Source organism: Amborella trichopoda, chromosome 9 (assembly GCF_054954075.1).
Source record: "Amborella trichopoda isolate Santa Cruz 75 chromosome 9, AtrichopodaSantaCruz75HAP2 v2.0, whole genome shotgun sequence".
Taxonomy (NCBI): domain Eukaryota; kingdom Viridiplantae; phylum Streptophyta; class Magnoliopsida; order Amborellales; family Amborellaceae; genus Amborella; species Amborella trichopoda.
Window position 1 is genome coordinate 6,859,067 of NC_142344.1, and position 19,652 is coordinate 6,878,718.

General features: G+C 35.7%; 1 protein-coding gene across 4 annotated transcripts; it reads right to left on the reverse strand.

Annotated features, from left to right (window-relative positions):
• Positions 1–1,665: 1,665 nt before the first annotated feature.
• On the reverse strand, positions 1,666–13,919 carry LOC18424054 (ubiquitin domain-containing protein DSK2b). 4 transcript variants are annotated; one of them, XM_088847528.1, is made up of 8 exons: positions 13,326–13,919; positions 5,823–6,581; positions 4,555–4,760; positions 4,360–4,455; positions 4,137–4,195; positions 3,348–3,466; positions 2,381–2,521; positions 1,666–1,978 (listed from the first exon to the last, which is right to left on the reverse strand). In XM_088847528.1, the coding sequence occupies exons 1-8, from the start codon at positions 13,552–13,554 to the stop codon at positions 1,974–1,976; spliced, it is 1,614 nt and encodes a 537-aa protein (XP_088703654.1). In that variant the 5' UTR covers positions 13,555–13,919; the 3' UTR covers positions 1,666–1,973. The 4 variants fall into 4 exon arrangements, with proteins under 4 accessions (XP_088703654.1, XP_011628836.1, XP_011628842.1 ...); XM_011630534.3 differs by having other exon boundaries at positions 4,555–4,766; XM_011630540.3 differs by lacking the exon at positions 1,666–1,978 and having other exon boundaries at positions 2,056–2,521.
• Between the last annotated feature and the right edge of the window lie 5,733 nt (positions 13,920–19,652).

Below are 19,652 nucleotides of genomic sequence, written 5' to 3' on the forward strand. Positions count from 1 at the left end.
GTTAAATTTGATAAATAAGTTTGTTTTGCACTTTGCACGAGGCCAAACCCAAGACCTTCCTGGCAAATTGGGTGTCACAACGTTGGACCAAAGGCAATGTTCACAATTGTTGTTCAATTTGCGTACCTTAACTTGGAGAAATACCATATAGGCCTATTCCCTCTAAAACCCACTAGTTTAAGTAGACACATTGTAGATGAGAAAGATAATCTTTGTAATTTTTTTCTTTTTTGTTTTCCTTTTTTTTTTTTTTTTTTAATGTTCCTAATATAGGGAAATTGATCAAATTACAGAAGAAATTAACTATTTAACACTTTACTCATATCTTTTGATTTTATTTCAAAATACCCATAAAACTATGGCCAAGAGTTGGAATAGTCCTAAATGGGTAACTTATTAAATAGTTTGTCTCATGGGTATATTGATAAATTTCTCTTTATTTCATTTTTGACTAGATCGATTTGGCTGATCCAAATCCCTATCTCTGCCAATCCATATCAAAACAATGGAGGGCCAATCCGTGCTTTAAAACACTATTTGTGCTTGTATATGATTTTGGACAATTTGGTGGTGCAAATATCCTATTTGCATCTCCATGAGGAGTAATTTCATGCAATGAATGTATAGTGATATAATTAAACAATATTCAAAAACCATGTTAGGGTTAATAATATAATTAAACAATATTCAAAAATCATGTTTAGGTCATTTGTTTGACCCCAATTTTTAAATACATACTTTTTTTATTCCAATAAACAATCACAAAAAGAAAAATTGAAAAAACAATATGTTTTTAGCTCAATTGATATAAACCGTCCATTTTAGTAAGATGGTTAGATCTAGACTAACAATGTTGAAAAATAAAAAATAGATTTTAAATTCACAAATGCCTAGATCTTGAACAGTCTAGATTCATTATTGGAGGGGTCTTTGATTTTATTTTTTTTGAAATTGATTATTAAGATGAAGAGTGTTTGTGCAAAATTGAGGGACCTACAAATACCTCAAATATAGTATATAGTTTTCTAGAAGTATTATTTCATTATATTACAATGACTCGATATCATCATGCAATGAAACCATTCATCTTTAATACATGATGGTGACAATTAATTTTGATTAATTTGATCATTACATGTAAAATTGAGTGGCCAAATTTATTCTATTAACCAAGCTCAATGTTCAAAACAAATTTTTTTACCTTTGAGATACTTGAGCTACCGAATTTCACGGCAGATGGTTATAAGTAATTGTGAACTTATACAAGTAAATGGTCCACAATACGTATATATAACGAAAGGTAGGTGGTCTTATTGTATACAATCCGTGTGTGCGTGTGCATACACAGTTTATATATGGCATCAACCTTTTTTTAAACTTTAAACTTCATTACTAGGCGTGTTCATGCCATCTCGAGGCTTAGTTTTGATATGCACCTTACAGTGATTGTTTAAGCATGACGCCTTTTACAAACCTCACCCTACATACAAGTGGAATTTAGGGTAAACCATTTTGAATGGCGTTTAGACCCTGCTTTTTAATTCATCACAAGTCTATCAAATCTGCTCTGTACTTTTCGAGTTGAAAATCATGAGCTTTAGGGCAAAAATGCATCTACAATGATTCAAAATGTGTTTTCAGATGCTAAATTCATCTCCAAATGGATTTTTGGAAGGGACCCAATTTCAATAAAAGCTCATTAAAACTCTTCCCTAATCTTATCAGGGCCCATATGCCCTGGCCAAGTCATATAGCCCAAGTGGCTTCTAGCTCCTCCTATCCTGGTTTATTCAGCATCCCCATCTCACCCCACTCAGTAAAAAGAAAAGAATTAACACAATCTAAATTATATGGGTACTTCAATTTATCCAACGAGTAACACAACTCTCACTTCCACCCGACGATTTCTTGTTCCTAAACTGAATCAGCTCCATGAACAATTGGTCCTCCCCACCTTAAACCATTGCCGTCCCTCATCCTATAAAAATTGAATTTCTCGAATCAGCCTCCTCCGAATTCACAAAACATGGACAAAAATGAAATCATCACAACAGAGGCCTAAAGTCCAAAGAATTTATAGCATCCAAATTGAAACACCAAGCTATGGGCAATAACAATTTTCCACGACAAGCCCTAGGCTTACAGAGTTATAGTCTGTACAAAAGCAGAGGTCCTCAGATCTCCGTAACAGTTATCAATAGCTACATAGGAAGTTCACAAGGTCTTCTATAATTTCATTATTTCATGCCCAAATATGTGAGTTTTATCCTTCAAACCGTAATATATGTGGATTTGGATGTATAGATGGTGAAACTAACAATCTTACAGCCAAGAGACACAAAGTGGAGGATCATGAAGCTTATGCAATGGACCCACTAACCGAGATTTCCCAAAAGGCGCTCTATAGCAGCATGAACATTGCCTGCCGTGGCATTCAATGCCCGAATGTTCTCCTGAATATCAATGAAACCCATCTCTTGAAGCTGAGATAGCTGTGTGGCATAAAGCTGTTCTGGGGGCACTGCAAAAACATCTCAAGTAAGGAGAAACATCGAAAACACAGTGAAAAAAAGCTTTTTTTAAAGAGCAACATTTTAACAGATAGAATAACCTTAAATCTGGTTAAGTTTTTTTGGAGAGCAACACTTAGATTTTAATAGTTAACTGAAAGACACCCCTATAGTATTTTTAGAAAAAAACTGAGAGAAACCCCCAATTTTTGATGGGGGTGAGAAAAGCAAGAAGTTAAATGAGAGAAGTCTCCCCCAAATTGTTTTATTGAGAGAGAGATGCAAGAATTTAACTAAGACAAAGCACCCAATTTTTTGGTTAACACAGATGGACAGACAGATTATATATATATATATATATATATATGAAGGGTGCGGTTTGTATAGAGCCGAGGCTCTAAATAATCAAATTAGAGCCCACCTTCAAATAAGGTTGAGAAATATGGTTTCAATACTGGAAAGTTTTAGGATAGCCTTACATTATATTTTTATCTTTAGTTATAAAATTTAAAGCTTCAAAAATAGTGTAGTTCAAGTATCTCTATGAGAACTTGAAAATTGACGGTCCAAAAATGCGTCACAAGATGCACTATTTCCAAAACTTGAAATCCATTTTTTTCTCATGTTCATGCATCTTGATGTCTAGATGATCAGTTTAATGATATTGGGTATCAAAACAACCTCTTTGAGTGAAAATTTTGAGGTAGACTCTAATTTGATTGTTTAGAGCCTAGGCACTATATAAACTTTTTCCTATATATATATATATATATATATATATATATATATATATATATAGAGAGAGAGAGAGAGAGAGAAATATATGCAAGTTTTTACCATTAGCTGTGTTCGAAACACTTAGGCCACCACCTCCAAGACCTCCAAACATGGCCAGCAATGAATCCAATCCTGCATTGTTGGGGGCACCAGCACCAGTGCCAGCCTGGCCTTGTCCCCTGCAAGGTCAGGGTGATGAAGTCAGGAAAATGCTAAAATTGACCAAAGGAAACTAGCAAAAAATGCAACAAGAATCTCCCACGAATAAATCAAAAAAGCAACCATATGATTTGTTTAGTCGTTTGGTATTCCATAAAGTCCATGAAACTTATTCAGCTGAATGCCAAAGAGCTAAAACCAAAATGGGTCTACCAAGAGGGACACAACCACCACCACTGTCATCATCATTATCAAACAAGTAAAAACCAATACTTTGGCTAAGATCTTTTGAAAACTGGAAATACAGATACTTCTTTAAGATTAACGCAACCATTCGCGGATTCTTCCCAAAAATTCAGATCCAAGGTTCGCAAATATAAGGGGTCCAATATCATAGATTTTGCTTCAACCCCCAGATAGGAGTGCTGGGAACATTTCAATCCAAAAGACTGAAACATCTTAGAAGAGCAAAAGCAGAAGATGAAGATATTAACCAAAACAATTGTCAGCAGAAGACAATAAACTTAATTAACAAAAATAATTAGACAAGAAGAGCATAAAACATGAATAATTAACAACCAGAAAAAATAACTTCAGATTCCTGTTCTAACCAATATGATGGCTTCCAATCAGAAGATAGTAAATTATCAAATGATCGGCCTAATACAAACTACGAATTCTACAACTTACTGGCCGGTTGATTGCCTGCCAATCTGAGACATGAGTGCTTGCTGCAATGACAGCATTTGCTGCACAAAAACAAAAATGACATCAGCAATTAAAAAACAATTTTCTAATTGAAAATAAAATAAAATAAAATAAAATAAAAAATAAAAACTTAAATCACTATGTAAACAATATATAGAACAGAATGAGTTCGTGGTAAGTGCAAATGAAATCATATAAAATAAACCTGCATTGTCTCTGGGGAAGTCATTTGACGCATAAATTCCGGGTTCTGCATCATTTGTCTTAGAGGAGAATCATTTTGGAGATTGGCACCCAGAATCTGGTAATAACATGAAACAACATCAGTATCACAGATATCCGTTACATGCCCATAAAAACCATCAGCTCAATACAGAAGATATGGTTCTCTATTTATTACCTGGTTCATATACTGGGGGTTAGAGAGGAGGCTTTGCATTATCTGCGTCATTGCTGGGTTTTGCATCATCTGATTCAATAAAGAGGAATCCTGCAAGCCCCCAGCCATCAAATCTGGAAGACCAAGCCCTCCCAGCCCACCTGTGCCAGGAGCCCTTGCATCACCTCCAGGGCTTGTCCGTGCAGCTGTGCCATTAGTCTGGGCACCTGTGGCTGGTAAATAGCTCAAACATCAATAAAGACAAATGCAACAACCAGGAATTCATCACCACAACCATCTTTCAAAGACTCAAATTTCACTATATCTTGCTTAAATACATAACATGCATTACCAGAAATATCCCCAGGAAATGTCATACTGGACCATGATATGAAATTATGGATGGAGATGGAGTGACAGAATGGCCTAACATTGGCAATATGTCAAAACTTTTTTGTGGATTCCACTGTCTCCATTAATGTCCATCATTTCATCAGAATCTCATGCCCCAATGTATGGACTGTTATATTCAATGGTTTATTGGACCACAGGATACTTCTACAACATCCCTATCATCATAATGCACATCCCCGCTGGAAGTGCGCAAATCAACCAATTTCAGAAAATTTCTTCTTTTTTAAAAAAAAAAAGGCGTTCCACAATCTAGCCAAAGTTCCAACTATCAACCATTCTAAGCAACAAACATACACTGTAATCCAAAACATAAAAATATAATTCAACATAGAAAGGAAAACCAGTCCCTTCTGGCCATTGCTGTCCAATTAAATGATGGGTTAAGTGGACCCACCAAAACAGGAGATGATACCCATAATGAGTCTCAATCTCTCTCCATCGCTTCCATTTTCATTGGACGGTAATGAACCCAATGGACAATCATTTCTACTGTATCTTTTCCTAACTTTGTAACAAAATCCGTGAAGCTTCAGTTTTAAATAAGGGGAAGCATCCTGTAGAAAAAAAATTTGATTATGTCATCCTGTAGAAAATTGCCCCCAGGTTAGGTGTAGAAAGCTCCATAACTGTTGGATCCTACAGATACCCAGGTGCATTGGAGATTACTAATTGAATCCCTATCCACCATTTCAAGTTTGGACATAGTGAACTTCCTCTCCATTAACACAGGTAGGCAATTTTTAACACAAAATCCCCAACAAACACCCTTCCCTCCCCCACCCCCACTCCCACCCACCCCCCCACCCAAAAAAAAAGAAAAAAAAGAGATGCATGAAGCCACTGCTAAAAGTTCTAGAGGAAGTTTAGATTACAACCATTGCTCCATGGGTTCGGTAGCGGATTCGTGTTCGGAACTGGGGATCCTGTTGTCGCTTCTGAACCAGTAGTTGAGGGATTATGTGAACGATCCCTAGGCTGCCCAGCACCTTGGTTCCCCAACAAAGCGGCAAATGGGTTTGACCCCAAGTCATTTCCTCCATCCCCTGCCATAGTGGTAGCATTGAGGAACGGTTCTTGCACAGTCTCATACATACGCCTGAGCATATTAAACCCTTCTGGTGATGACTCGATATTGCTCATAGCCCTATCTGTGTTTCTCATCATCTCACGCATAAGCTCAGGGTTCCTAGCTGCTTCAAGGGTCTGGCGTAGAGTGCTTGGGTCATTAAGTATATGAGCAAGGTCGGGGTTCCTATCAATTATCTCTCGCATCTGAGGATTGCTCATGATCAAGTTACGCATTAGATCAGGATTGTTCATGAGGTTTTGAATAACTGGTATGTTCATTATCTCCCTCATCATGTTGGGGTTTTGTGTGAGTTGCTGTTGAGCCTGTTCGAATTCGGGGAGTCCAACACCAAATAAATTAGCACCTCCATTTCCACCAGGCCCATTGATGCCAAGACTAGGCAAGTGAAGACCTCCAAGGCCAGCACCTCCTGAAGCTCCACCCTCAAGAAAAGCAAGCCCCCTAACTGGTGCGTTACTCGGGACATTGGATGAAGGTGTTGTATTAGCTGCTGAAGCTGGTGCAGCGCCACGAACCAGATGAACAGTATGGTCTGCCTGCAACCCTGTTACCCCAAAAATAGAAAAGGCAAAGTCAGGAGAGAAAGAGTAGAGATATTCATAGAAAGTATAAGAATGTAGATTGAAGTGTTGGGCTCATGCAACTATGAATACAACAAATTTCACCCCTAATTGGTTCCGCTTAATCCTGTGCTTGTATAAGACAAAAAAAGGAACTATATAGAAAGGCAGAAGTCCGAATGCCAAACAAGGAAATATATAGATAAGCACAATTCACATGGTAAAAGGAGACAGTTGAGAGATCTCTCTACAATATAAACATTATCATAACTAATCTCACAGCTCAGAAAAGATTCTTCGGGCAAGGATATGTAAAAAACAGAAGATCACGAGATTACAGATGGACAAAACAAATAAGAAAATAAATACAAAAAATACATGAATTATCCCAAGAGGACAATTTACAAGTAGGCTGCCACGCCACCATTTATTTGAGAATGTGAGTCCTTTTCCAATTAATATTTTGTTGAACAGGGAGATGTTATGAGTGGTGCAATAGATAGGCTATACTACGATCATGGGAAGGACTCACACACACTCAGTTCCAAATTGGAGACCACCACATCCCAGACCAGGTCATGTCCATTTCATCGATTTGCCTTCTTTTATGTAAATAACACATGCTGACATGAGAGCTCAACATACTAAATCATCATCAAAACAAATGCATTGAGACAAATACCTCCTTAACTTTCTTCAACTCATTGCCGATTAACCCCCAAACCCCAGCCAAATGCAAGTAGTTACAGCAGTGCTCAAAGGTAAGCTTATAACCTTTGAAGGGCACCTCTAATGCCACCTGGACCATTCAGTGCAAAGCTTCAATTCCCCTTGTAATTATTCGTTCACTCGTGAGGTCCTGTATCTCATTCCCTTAAATTCCTCTTAAACCAATGCCCAATAGGCATTCCTTTAAATTCCTCTCGAACTAATGCCCAATAGGCATGTTATTTTTATCTTAATCCACTATACATATTGCTCTTGAAAGCTAACTGCATCAAAGGCTACTATTTCTGTCCTTATTCCCTACAAATGATTGCTAAGATGCAACAAAAATGCCGGTTCCTCCCCACAAATATTGCCAGGAAATCATCTACTATCTCTACTGCATCCAGATGATGAGAAAGAAACCCAGGAATTGCACCCCAACTCCTTCAACAAACTTAAAAAGAGGGAGGGTGAGGGGAGGTGTTTGGGAAGCACTCCATGCTATCTTCCACCTCCATGCACATTACAGAAAAGCTTTAAAACTGGATGTCCCTTTTCTCAAGATAATTACTACGAAGAGTTCAACTTTGACATCTTAACAACTAAAAAACCACAACCCTGGAGACAGGATGCACCAGTCACACCCATTAAAATAGGCAATCACCATCACCCATCCACATGTTTTGTCCACGTCAAAAACATCACTTCAAATTTATGTTGGGTTGGATTTTAATGTTCCTTGCAACCTTAGGAAATAATGGGATAGCGACACCCACTAAAATTGGTGAACAGAACCACCTAGAATAGCAGCATCCTCCAGTTCTTGTCCATGTCAAAGAGCAAAGAGCAAATGATGTTTTTTTTTGCAATAGGCGGTATCTTTTAAAGATAGAAGGAAAGATTGATTCACAAAAAAATGGGAAGACAACACAAAATTACTCTGCACAGTAGAGGATTACCATGAAACATGAAGTTTCAAAAAGTAACGTTGGTACAGCCTTCTAATTGTATTTGAAGTTGGACCCATATAAGTACGTAGCAGCTCCCCCCAACCCCAACCAAAAAAAAAGAATTTAATTAAAAATTTTGTTACAAAATTAAGTTCATTAAATACATTCCAACTGGCACCTTAACAGGCAATACGTTCCAATCAGACCTCAAAGCAAAAACCCTGACCTTGCAATAGCGCAAAACTTATTTATTGATACTAAAGTTACGTCTTAGACATATGAAAATCCCAATGTCCCTAACCACCACAGCTAACATCTCACATTCCAGTTAAGTCCATTCATTGTTTCACGACTCTCCATGTCCAACGTGGACTGAGTAAAGCCTTGAGAGCAGCCAAGTGCCACCAGTTTCCAGAGTTTCTTAGTCATTTTTTAAAGACTCGGTGGAATCCAGCTTGGAGACATGGATCCCCCAGCCCTGGACAGTCCAGACCTTAGTCCCAGATAAAAACACTAAATCCATTAAGTACCTATCCATATCCAACTCCCTTCATTACTTTTCTACATCTAAGGACTTCAAAATAATCTGTCGAAAAGTTCAATGCCTGAAGTCCTGGTGCTCATGCATGCAGAAACTAGCCAAATTAGCATGTGAATCACATAACAATATGCACCAGACCAAGAAACAACTTCAGCATTTATGTCTACAAATGGATAACTACTGAACTGTTAAATGAGCAGATCCAACTTTTTTTAAGACTATCAATACTGCTACTTGCGGCCTTGCATTTTTCTGTTGCCAGTGTAATAGAATATCCGTCAATCCACATATTGAAATAAGAAGAACTAAACCCAATATCTTTAATGTGAGGGGCATAGATTCTTCGCATTAAGTGAACAAACTTGATGTAGGAAGGAAAGGTGAGAAATTGAATCCACCCTTTTCCTGAACCTTAAACAAGTCAAATCAGCAATAATGGAAAAAGAACATCACTATAAATCAAGCCAAGAGAAGAAAACTTTATTTTTTCATAAAATAAAATTCGTTCTCCTAACATATGCCTCCTAAAGTATGACATCTTGCCTCCTAAAATATGACATCCTGCCTCCTAAAATATGACATCCAATATTTTATAAGCCTATGAAACCCTAATTTAACTTAGATCCAAGTAAATATTTAAGACTCTAAAATACCCCTAAAACAATAATAAAATTCCAAAAAAAATACCCCTGTGAATAGTAACAGGTGAACAGTAACTGTCAACAATACTGTGAACAGTACTCATGAGTAGCAAATAAAAATATATATAAGAAAACCCTAGAATCCCCAAAAAAACTTAAAATCCTAAAACTAAAATCAAAATATACATCCATAAAAATTAACTAGAATAAAAAAAATAAGTATAATTTTTCCGTCCATCAAACCTCCTAAAACATAAATACTTGTTCTGAATAAAAAGACATGAATACAATTATAGTGTAAATGTTATATTGTAAAACCATATAGTGTAAATGTTATATTGTAAAACCATCATTGACTATGTGACTTTCTCAACACCCCCTAGTATAGTAACGAGTTATATTAATTGAATTTTTTCAGAACTTTTCATTACCTTTCATTAGTACTACTGATTAGACAAATCTTGAATGATGAGATTAACATATTCATTGGGTAGGAGGAGATCACATAGCCAGGATATAGTGCAAAAGGAAAATAACAATGACTACATTTGTTTTATTTTATCTAAGCAGCCACTTAGTAAAACAAGGGGCATAAGGCAGCCCATTCAACCAGAATCGTTACATCATCCGTTCCTTGTTGATAAAACTTTAGAAACCATATGCACAGGCCAACATTCAAAATATCCAGCCTAAGGGTGAGTTTTAATGGCAAGCATCAACACTCAACCTCACCCTTCTCCACCTAAAGGCATTTTTTAAACCCTCCACTTATAAGCACCATCCCTAGTCAACCTTTTCGTTACCACCACCATTTGTCCACTCTATTGGCAATTCTGTCTGCCTAGCTTGCAATCCATTGTCATCATCTTACCTTTTGCTACACGACAAAATTCTCTCCGGCCACGACCGATGGCAGACTAAACCACCAGATGTTTATGAGTAGCATCCCATTGAACATAACTATCCTTGTCAACTTTGCCCATCACTCTGCAACTGTACCTTTTGCAGTAGTCAGAGGTGGCCTACATCATTATCCAAAAAAATCAATCACATTATCATCAACATCATCATCATCATCACCTTAAAAGCCTTTTCCCAACCAAATGTGTTGGCTAATTTCTTGAGTTTCAACTCATTTGTTGACATGTTAGTGAACCGAGAAGCATAGATAACTAGACGCAAATAGATATTCTTCTATTCCAGTGTTGACTTCCAAAAAGAAAAACAAAGAAACTGTGATGCACCGACTGCTCTAGATCTAGTCTAATATTGATATTTCTCTTAACTGTTATCATCATTAATGTCTGTATGAACATAAAGCTCTAAGTCCACATGTAGAGAGTAACATAAGTTTTAAGGGCCAACTCCAAGCCCTCATGTCATGACCATAAAGCTCCTGAATCACTGCACTTTATCTTAGTGAAACTCCATGCAGGTCAACTCAGACTTCTGCAAGAGCAAAGTCATTGATGCAAAACAAAAGGTGATCCATATGTTTTTTAATGCAAAAATATATTCAAGAGACTAATTCATTCAACATACAAACAATTTTCATATGCCTAAAATTCATCCACCTAATATTAAAAAAGAGAATCCAAGGAGCATGCTTAGACTGCCAACTCTTGTTTACTTGAAGTACTCATTCATTGGACCCCAACTTGACAATTGACAAAATATATGAATCTCAGCCTCACGTAAAATTAACCACCTGGTTGACATGGGTTACCACATGTTCCTTTATCCTATTATGCCTATAAAAAACAAGAGAGCATATTTAAGGTGCAAAATATTTTAGCCATATCAATTTACATGTAAGCCATGCGCATTCAAACAATTGAATTGGTGCAACTCTTTTTTTCGCTAGTGTAAACTGGGTCTGAAATCACAACCTCAAGGCACCACAAGGTATTTCGGTAGTGAAACAAACAGGGGATAACTCGATCATAGACTGATTCTGTATTTGAATGATTAAAACTTATACATCTCACTAAACATGTAGCTTGTTAGAATGTATAAATGCTTTACATATTATTTTACATGTTACCGAACAAATGATTAAATTGACTTTTGAAGTAACTGACTATTGGCCCACGAAATTAATTCAAGGGATCTTTCCCCGATTCATAAACCAAAACCAAAACAATATAGTTTCTGATGAAGCCAATGGAAAATAAAGGCGTTATAAATATTCCTTACATGTCAAGTACCACCCTCACTTTACTATGCTTGTAGCTAAGTAAAGCACATTTTTTTAGTGAAAGCAGAGGTGTAGCTTAAGGGCTTCTTAGGACGGCTTGTCCCGTGCTTACAATATACATATCTGCCGGTCTACAGTCTAGAACAATGAACTATATTGTAGCTAAAGGCAACCACCTAGGATGCTTTTTGTGGATGTGGGCACGTACATGTACAAGCGCGTTCAACTCTGTTTGTTCTTGTGTACCTCGCCTGTTGTGTTGTGTTGTGCTGTGTGTGTGTGTTACCACTCACTGTTCAACCGTTCTCACACTATTGAAAGTTGAAACAGTTATTGCTCTCTCGAATTTTTTTTTTCTTGTTTTCGGGGGAGGGATGCGCACATGTGTTGAGCTCTGTTTGTGTGCTTGTGTGAATGAGAGATACAGATTATGTTGTGTACGGGGTCTGTCTTCTTTGTTGTGTGTGTGTGTGTTCCCTCTCACTCTTCAATCTTTCTCACTCTATTGAAAGTTGAAAGTGTTAGAGTCTTGAATTTTTTTTTTCTTTTTTTTTTTTTGGGGGGCGGGGGGAGGGGGGGGGGGGAGGGGGCAGTTGTTTGAGGCTCTCTCTCTCTCTCTCTCTCTCTCTCTCTGTCTCACAATTATGAAACACAAAATATTGAGAAAAATCAATGCAATTAAGATGCCAATGCAAATGATGTAAAATTTGCAGTTCAGCTTGACATATAGAACACGTTTCACTGATCCAGAAATAATAAAGGAGCTCTGCTTATGAGACAGCTGATGATACACACAAAAATTAGTTGCAAAAAACTGATAAGCTAAGAAAAACGAGAAAAAAATGCTGTGACTAAAAACATGAATTGGATTAGATGAATAAATTTTGTACGCTGCCACCCTGCAGCAATTTAATGGCACAATTACGGAAAATACAGCCATCTTATACAAGTTAGCTTTCTTTTCCCCAAAACACCTCCAACCCAAACACCTCCAACAAATTACAGTGCATGTAAAAGTCACTTCCAAAAAATATTTTTAGGAGTTAACCATTACAAGCACATAGTTGAAACTTTTCATGAGCTTTTGTTACAGTTGACTCGTCTTTGTAAATACAAGCTTTCTTAGGTGATATGGCAGAAATATTTCCGAGCCCAAAAAGTATCAAGAAAGAAAATCTCTCTCTCTCCCAACAAAAAAAATCACAAACCCTTCTGAAAACCTCTCAGAGAATCACAAACTTATCTTTCAATCCTTCGCAGCGAAATTCATTGAATTGCATCATCATGAGCATCAAGCCCCTGCCATAGATCTAAGCAGACAGAAATATAAAGCCAGATGCAATTTTCTAGTGAGGACCCGTAGTACAGGAAATTTAACCTAAATCCTCTATTTTACTCTCAAGCATACAGTCAATCGAGCCCTAGATCCATCAAATAAGTCCTTTCCGTATTTTTGAACTTCAACATCAAACGCATCATATCTAAGACACTTACTTTAATCAACATCCAAAACCTGGCCGAAAGGCCCAAAACAAAAAATCAGATATCAAACAAAACATGATACACGAATTTAGTCGCTAGGAGAAACCGAAGAGCGAAAGAGACAGATAGAAGAGAAAGGGAGAGCAATAAAACGAATGAATAAGTACTTCAAAACAGACAATTTATGGAGTAGAAGAAGAAACTCGTACCATAACTAATTAGGGTTTGATCATCTTTCAGGATTCGACCCTTGTAGATGAGGCGTTGTTGCTGTGCTGGTACGTCGGAAGTCTCAGCAACCAGGGCCTTGAACGCTGAGACACTGGAGCTCAGATCGACCTGAACAGTGAACTTGGAGCCATTCGAACATCTGATGTGAACGCTCACGATTTCATGAGAGAGATCGCTCGATTCCCCAGACTCTCCATCCGCCACCATCTTTTCCGGCCGCGAAGAGAGAGGAAAACCTGACCCTAACTCTAGAGACACAGGGAGTAGATTGATATGATCTGAGACTGAAAAAGCAGGCGTTACAGAAAGAGCGTTGGAGAGAGAGTTGTTTGCGTGATGGTCTGCTCTGGGTCCGGGTCCGGTCGGAGAATTGGGGATTATGAATTATAAAAATTTTGGCTCTGGAGATAGAGAAGAAAGAGATGAGGAGAGAGAGAGAAAGTAGAGAGAGAAGATGGAATGGAGAAGCCGAAAATAGAGAGAGAAGATCAGTATTGGCCTGTGGCCCCAACCCAAAACAACGAAGGAGCGTCTCTCTGTCCTGCAAACGATTTAACTCCAAGACAATACCCTCTCTTCTCGTCTCTCTGTCGCTTCATAATGACCCAAAAAGCCTATTCTCTCTCTTCAAAATTAGAAATGTAATTTAATACTATAATAAATATAAAATTTATTTTATTATTAGAACCTACAAATATTTTTTATATATTTAAAAAAAAATGCATTTTAAAAAAAGAAACTGTACAATGAGATAGCATTTATATTTAGTACGAGGTGTGCATCATTCATCTTAACCATTGGATGTAAAATATTGCAATTTGTATAAAGTCAAGCTCTAAAGAATCAAAGTAAAGTGTACCTTCAAATAGTGTCTAAAAATGCGGTAGGGAAAATCTTTGTCATAGCATGGAAATATATTTTTATCTTTAATTATAAAATTTAAATATTTTAAAATAGTGTAGATCGAGCAGATCTATGAAAATCTTAAAAATTGACGGTCGATAAATGTGTTACAAGATGCATTATTTTCAAAACTTTCAAATCCATTTTTTTTTTTTTTCTACATCTTGATGTCAAGATGATCAATTTGAAGATATATTTGAACACTAAAACAACATCTTCTTTATAAGAGCTCCAATTTGATTGTTTAGATAAACTTATTCCTTTAGATATTGTTGATATAATGTTTACACGTTATACTATAGAATTAGGTGGTGCTATCCAAAATCACCTACATTAGATAATCTCATATTATGTGGAATTGAGATATTCTCACATTATAAAGGAAATATAAATCCAAAAAGATTATAACTCTCATACATATATTTTGGTCTTTTGAGATATATGTGACATCAATAAGAAGTTTCATATAGAATCCTAAATCTTTTGAGATATATGTAAACCATATGTGTTTGATGTTTCATTTCTCATATTTTATTTGCCAAATATTAACACATTGGGTTTAGAGCTTCTGTCCACATCAAGTGGTATCAGAGCACCTCAAAAGTCATTATTTGGACATTAGAAAGGCATCTAATTAATCATCTCAATATTTAAATATATGAATGAAAACAAATAAGATTTCAAGTCTATAAACTAGTACATATTCTTATACATTATCTGGATTGTTTATTTTCAAGAATTTCAATGTGTTTATATATATGCTCGATTTGAACCACTTTTCGAGTTGAATATTTTATAATTAGATGCAAAAATAGATTTAATGAAAAAAATGAATAATTTATCCAATAAATTAAAAAAAACTCAGATATTCATATACATTTCACAAGGATCTTTGTCATAGTCTATTTTTTTTTATACGTGATAATAAGAAGTATGTACACACAAACTAAAACTTAACACAATATAAAATAATATTATTTATTCCCTAAAACAACCTGCGATTATATCTCCCTATATCTGGCTTATCTCTTATCATGATGTCCAAACTCCAAACTCTTCTTTCTACCAACTCTCTCTAATACATTAGAAACCAAAGCTCCTTATCTAACGTAACCCAACAAGCTCCCCCTCATGAGATTAACCCAAATCTAATTATCTTCCTCTCTAATAACCCAAATTATATTTTTCACTGATCTCTTTCTAATTACCTCCAACTTCCTAGTCCGTCATTCTGCTCTATTAAATATCATACCTTTTGTAAGGTTATAAGTCTTCATATTTTTTCGAACTACTTCCAACCACATCATTTTGAACCTATTCTATCTCACAATTCGCTCCCCATATGCCTCTCTCTATATTATTTATTTTTTATCTCTTGTACTCTTTATAGAAAAAACCAAGATCAAATTCCTTGTCTCCGATAACCCAAAGTCCTATTATGCCCCTCTTTTTTATCAAAGCCTCTCTCTCTCTCTCTCCGGTATAGGCGTTGGTCAATAGAGAATATGTTGAATGAATGGTCTCCCTTTTTTATTAAAGAGTGAAGTTTCTATAAGGCTTGGGATTTATAAAACCAAAATAAAGGATCACCTCAAACCTTCATTTGAAAAGCACTTTTGGCAACAGAAATCTCTTTGATAACACTAAAATCAATTTTCAATCTCGACAATAAAATTTGACACTAAAAAACAGGTACAGATATTATGGATATATGAACGCTTGTTTTTATAGCGAAATTGATGGTTTAGATAATTTGTTACAATATACACTATTTTTAAAACTTGAAATCCTAATTTTTTTATTCGCAACCATAACATTCAAGCCGAGATGATTGATGTAAATGTCTTCCAATGCTTGAATTGTGATTTTCGATGACTTATGAAGTGGGGGCTTTACTTATTTTGATAGAGATGTAACCATATTAAAACTTTTTTTTTTTATTAAATTCAATTGTTAATCAGCAATGAGTTGTATTTCCAAGCAACTAAAATCTCAAATTTTGAATGATTTGGTTATTTGGAAGCTTTAAAATTGTTAGGGCATCCTGCTTTTGCTTTAGCCTTCTTTCCTATGTTCAGAAAACAAATAAAATCGTTTCAAAAGAGAAAGAAAAAAGATAACTTGTAGGATGTGTGAAATGTACCCTAAAAATAAAGGGATATTCTTACCTTGTAGCCATCTCTTTCTAGAACTTTCCCCGTTTAACAAAACCCTTTAAAGGTTGTAACATTTTACTCATCTATCTACCTCTCTCTAATATCTGGAGTAGATGTGTTATAAAAATAAAATAATGATAAGAAATAATAACATGCAAATAAACCTACTAACAAGTAAAACCTACCAGCCAATGTCATGTGAATATATTAGAAATAGTGATAATTGAATGTGGCTATCATAAGGCTGCAGCCATATGAAATTTGGTAAACCCACACCTTCACCATTGCTTGAAAACTTATAATGCTTTAGACATCCGTTTTGCCCTTGAATTTGGCTCCAATTATAATGTATATCAATAAAATAGATAATTTACATAAATTATTATAATATATATCATTTTCAAGACTTGAAATCCATTTTTTATTTCAAATCAATATGGGGATTTATGAGTTTACCTACATTATATTTTACAACGAGTTTGCGTGGAGCCGCGGTTTACAAAATAGTTTTCCATGTGTCTATTTCTGGAACAAAGGAGGAGGAAAACATTCTCAGGCTTTTTTATTACCGACATAGTACTTCAGTGACGTTTTGCCCCGGCAAATGTGTAACCAAACGCATTGTAAACATTTAAGGGAAGTAAGACAACTCTAGAATCCCATGTATGAAAAGTTGAAAACCTGGACAGAGCCATGGTTTTAAGCTGTGTTTTAAAACCCAATGATTTATAGGAGGAACAGATATTCGAATCAGGTTTGGTGAGTGAGAAATAGGGTTCCCACCAGGAATTGCCCAATACTGATATTGTGATAATTTATTGGAAATTTGCTTACATACCCCAAATAAGAGGCAATATTATAAAGTTATTCATATTTTGGGCCATTTTATGGTGATGTCCTAAAATTTTAAATTTTTTATTCCCATTTTAACTATGGCTTTAATGTTCAATTACTTTTTGCACTACCCAAAACACCAAAAAAAATTAAATATTTGGATGACTCAAAGTTGGAATTTCGAAATGTCCAAACACTTTTGTTTTTTTTTCTTTTATTTTATGGTTCCAACAGTTCGCCCAACCACTTATTTACTGTTTGGTATTTTAGTCGATTCAAAAGTTATAATCTCAAGTCAAGGGGTACAATAAAAATAAAAAAAGTTAGAAAATTTAGAACCTCACGATAAAAGGACCTACAATACAGACCACCTCATAATAATGCATCTTAATTTAGGTAGGTAAGTAAATTTCCCTGATGTGCTGTCAAATTCATTATGTTTTAGCTTATCCTAATCCCTAAACTGGGTTGGTACATAAGGTCGCCGATCCACGACTAGATCCCGGGTTTTAAAACAATGATCAAGAAAAAGATCGAGAGATTAAACAATTTACAATTTTAAATGGTTGGAAAAAAGCTCTAATGATGATGATGAGATCATACAATTTATACATTCAAACGTTATGGACATATCTCATAAAATATATATATATATATATATATACTTTAATAGAAAATACATATATACTAATTAATTTTGTGAACATGTTTGGACAAGGTCATGCATAACTTCATAACGCCTCATGAAACCATCTTGCACCATTTGTAAAACATGTAGAGAGAGAGAGAGGAATTTTTTGGACCATTTGTAACACATGTGTAGAGAGAGAGAATTTTATTGGCATGGGGTAACCGTAGGGTATTAATATGTAGAAGGAAGAGAGGGATCCTAAATGGAGGGGCCCAGAGCTATAAAACTAAGCACAAAATGGGGTAGGGTACCATAGCAAGGAAGAAGGGACACAAACAATTCAAGTACGTGGTCCAGTTAAGTGAAAAGCCCTCGCCCTTTTTATTCTTAAGTCTTTTGCCATGTGCCTTGGTACTTTGTTTACTTAAGTCCAAATAATCATGAGAGAGAAAGAAGAGCCATATTGAGAGAGAGTAGTTGAAACTTAAAACCTTCAAGCATTCATTTTCTCTCTCTTGAATCTTAAAAAAAAAAAAAAGAAGCAAAAATCAAGAGTTATTCTGTAATTTACCTACACTAATCTGCCATTAAGGTTGCAACCTTACACAAACCGCACCCTACGTAAACGATGTAAGTCATTCATTCCCTATATCTACCATCAAGATGTTAAGGAAGGTGCTATAACCTTACCTTCCACTTCCTAAACCTATTTCCATCAAATAAGTTAAATAAGTAAAATATTTTTTTACTTTCTCTAATAGTAAATATTTATTCATCATTTATCAATCAAACTTTCTTGATTTTCAATATTTTCTAAAACCATATATTGCATTCTTTTACTGCAAGTACATTTGTCTCCACAAAAAAAAAGCCAACTAACATGAGATGCCTATCAAAATATTTGGCAAGGAAAGGCAATCGCCTATGGGTTGGGCATGCCGCCCTTTGGTGTCCACTCATGGCCCCCATCCAATTGTCCTATGTGATTTAAATTGGCCTCTAATAATTACGGAGGGTCTTACATATTTTATGAATAATAAAAATTGATATTTATATTTTTCGAACCTTTTAGTTTATTTAAAACTTTAAAAATGAGTTTATGATAAATCCAAATGACAAAAATTAAAATGTTTGAAGATTTATAAAAATTCAAATAAACATTCTAAAAGTCAAATAACATAAAATAAAATAAAATAAATTAATTTTGATAGGAATCAGATCAAAATAGGCCTAGGATTTAATCAACGCGTAGGAGGGGAGGACTCCACCTTCAACTGTTGATCACAATTCACACTAGCTTTCTCAAACTGACACAACAGTTCCCATAACCTACAGTCCACTGCAAGGGCTTATGATTTGATCTCCAAAGTCAATCAATGAGCTAAGGGACGTAATCTCAGTATATGGATTTCAGGTTCTCCCTTAGAGACAAATCATGATACAACCATGACTCTATGGTGCATAGGGGTAATATCTCGTACATGTACACGCTTCACCCTCAATGGTGGTTTACTGTTTTAATACGGTTATTTATGTACATACTGTGTGATGATACAACGATGATGTTTTAGTCGTGTCTCTATAGACTATTCATCACACACAATGGCTATATATTCCCTTGGCTCTCATCTGGACATACTCCAACCTCATCAAGGGCTGACCCACTAAACTCTCATCTGTTTCATCTACTTGGGTTTTCCAACTCGGCTAGCTTAGCCCGTCAAGCATAATTTGAGTATCGGCAAATTGCATTTGCCTAGCATGGTCCATAAGAGGACCAC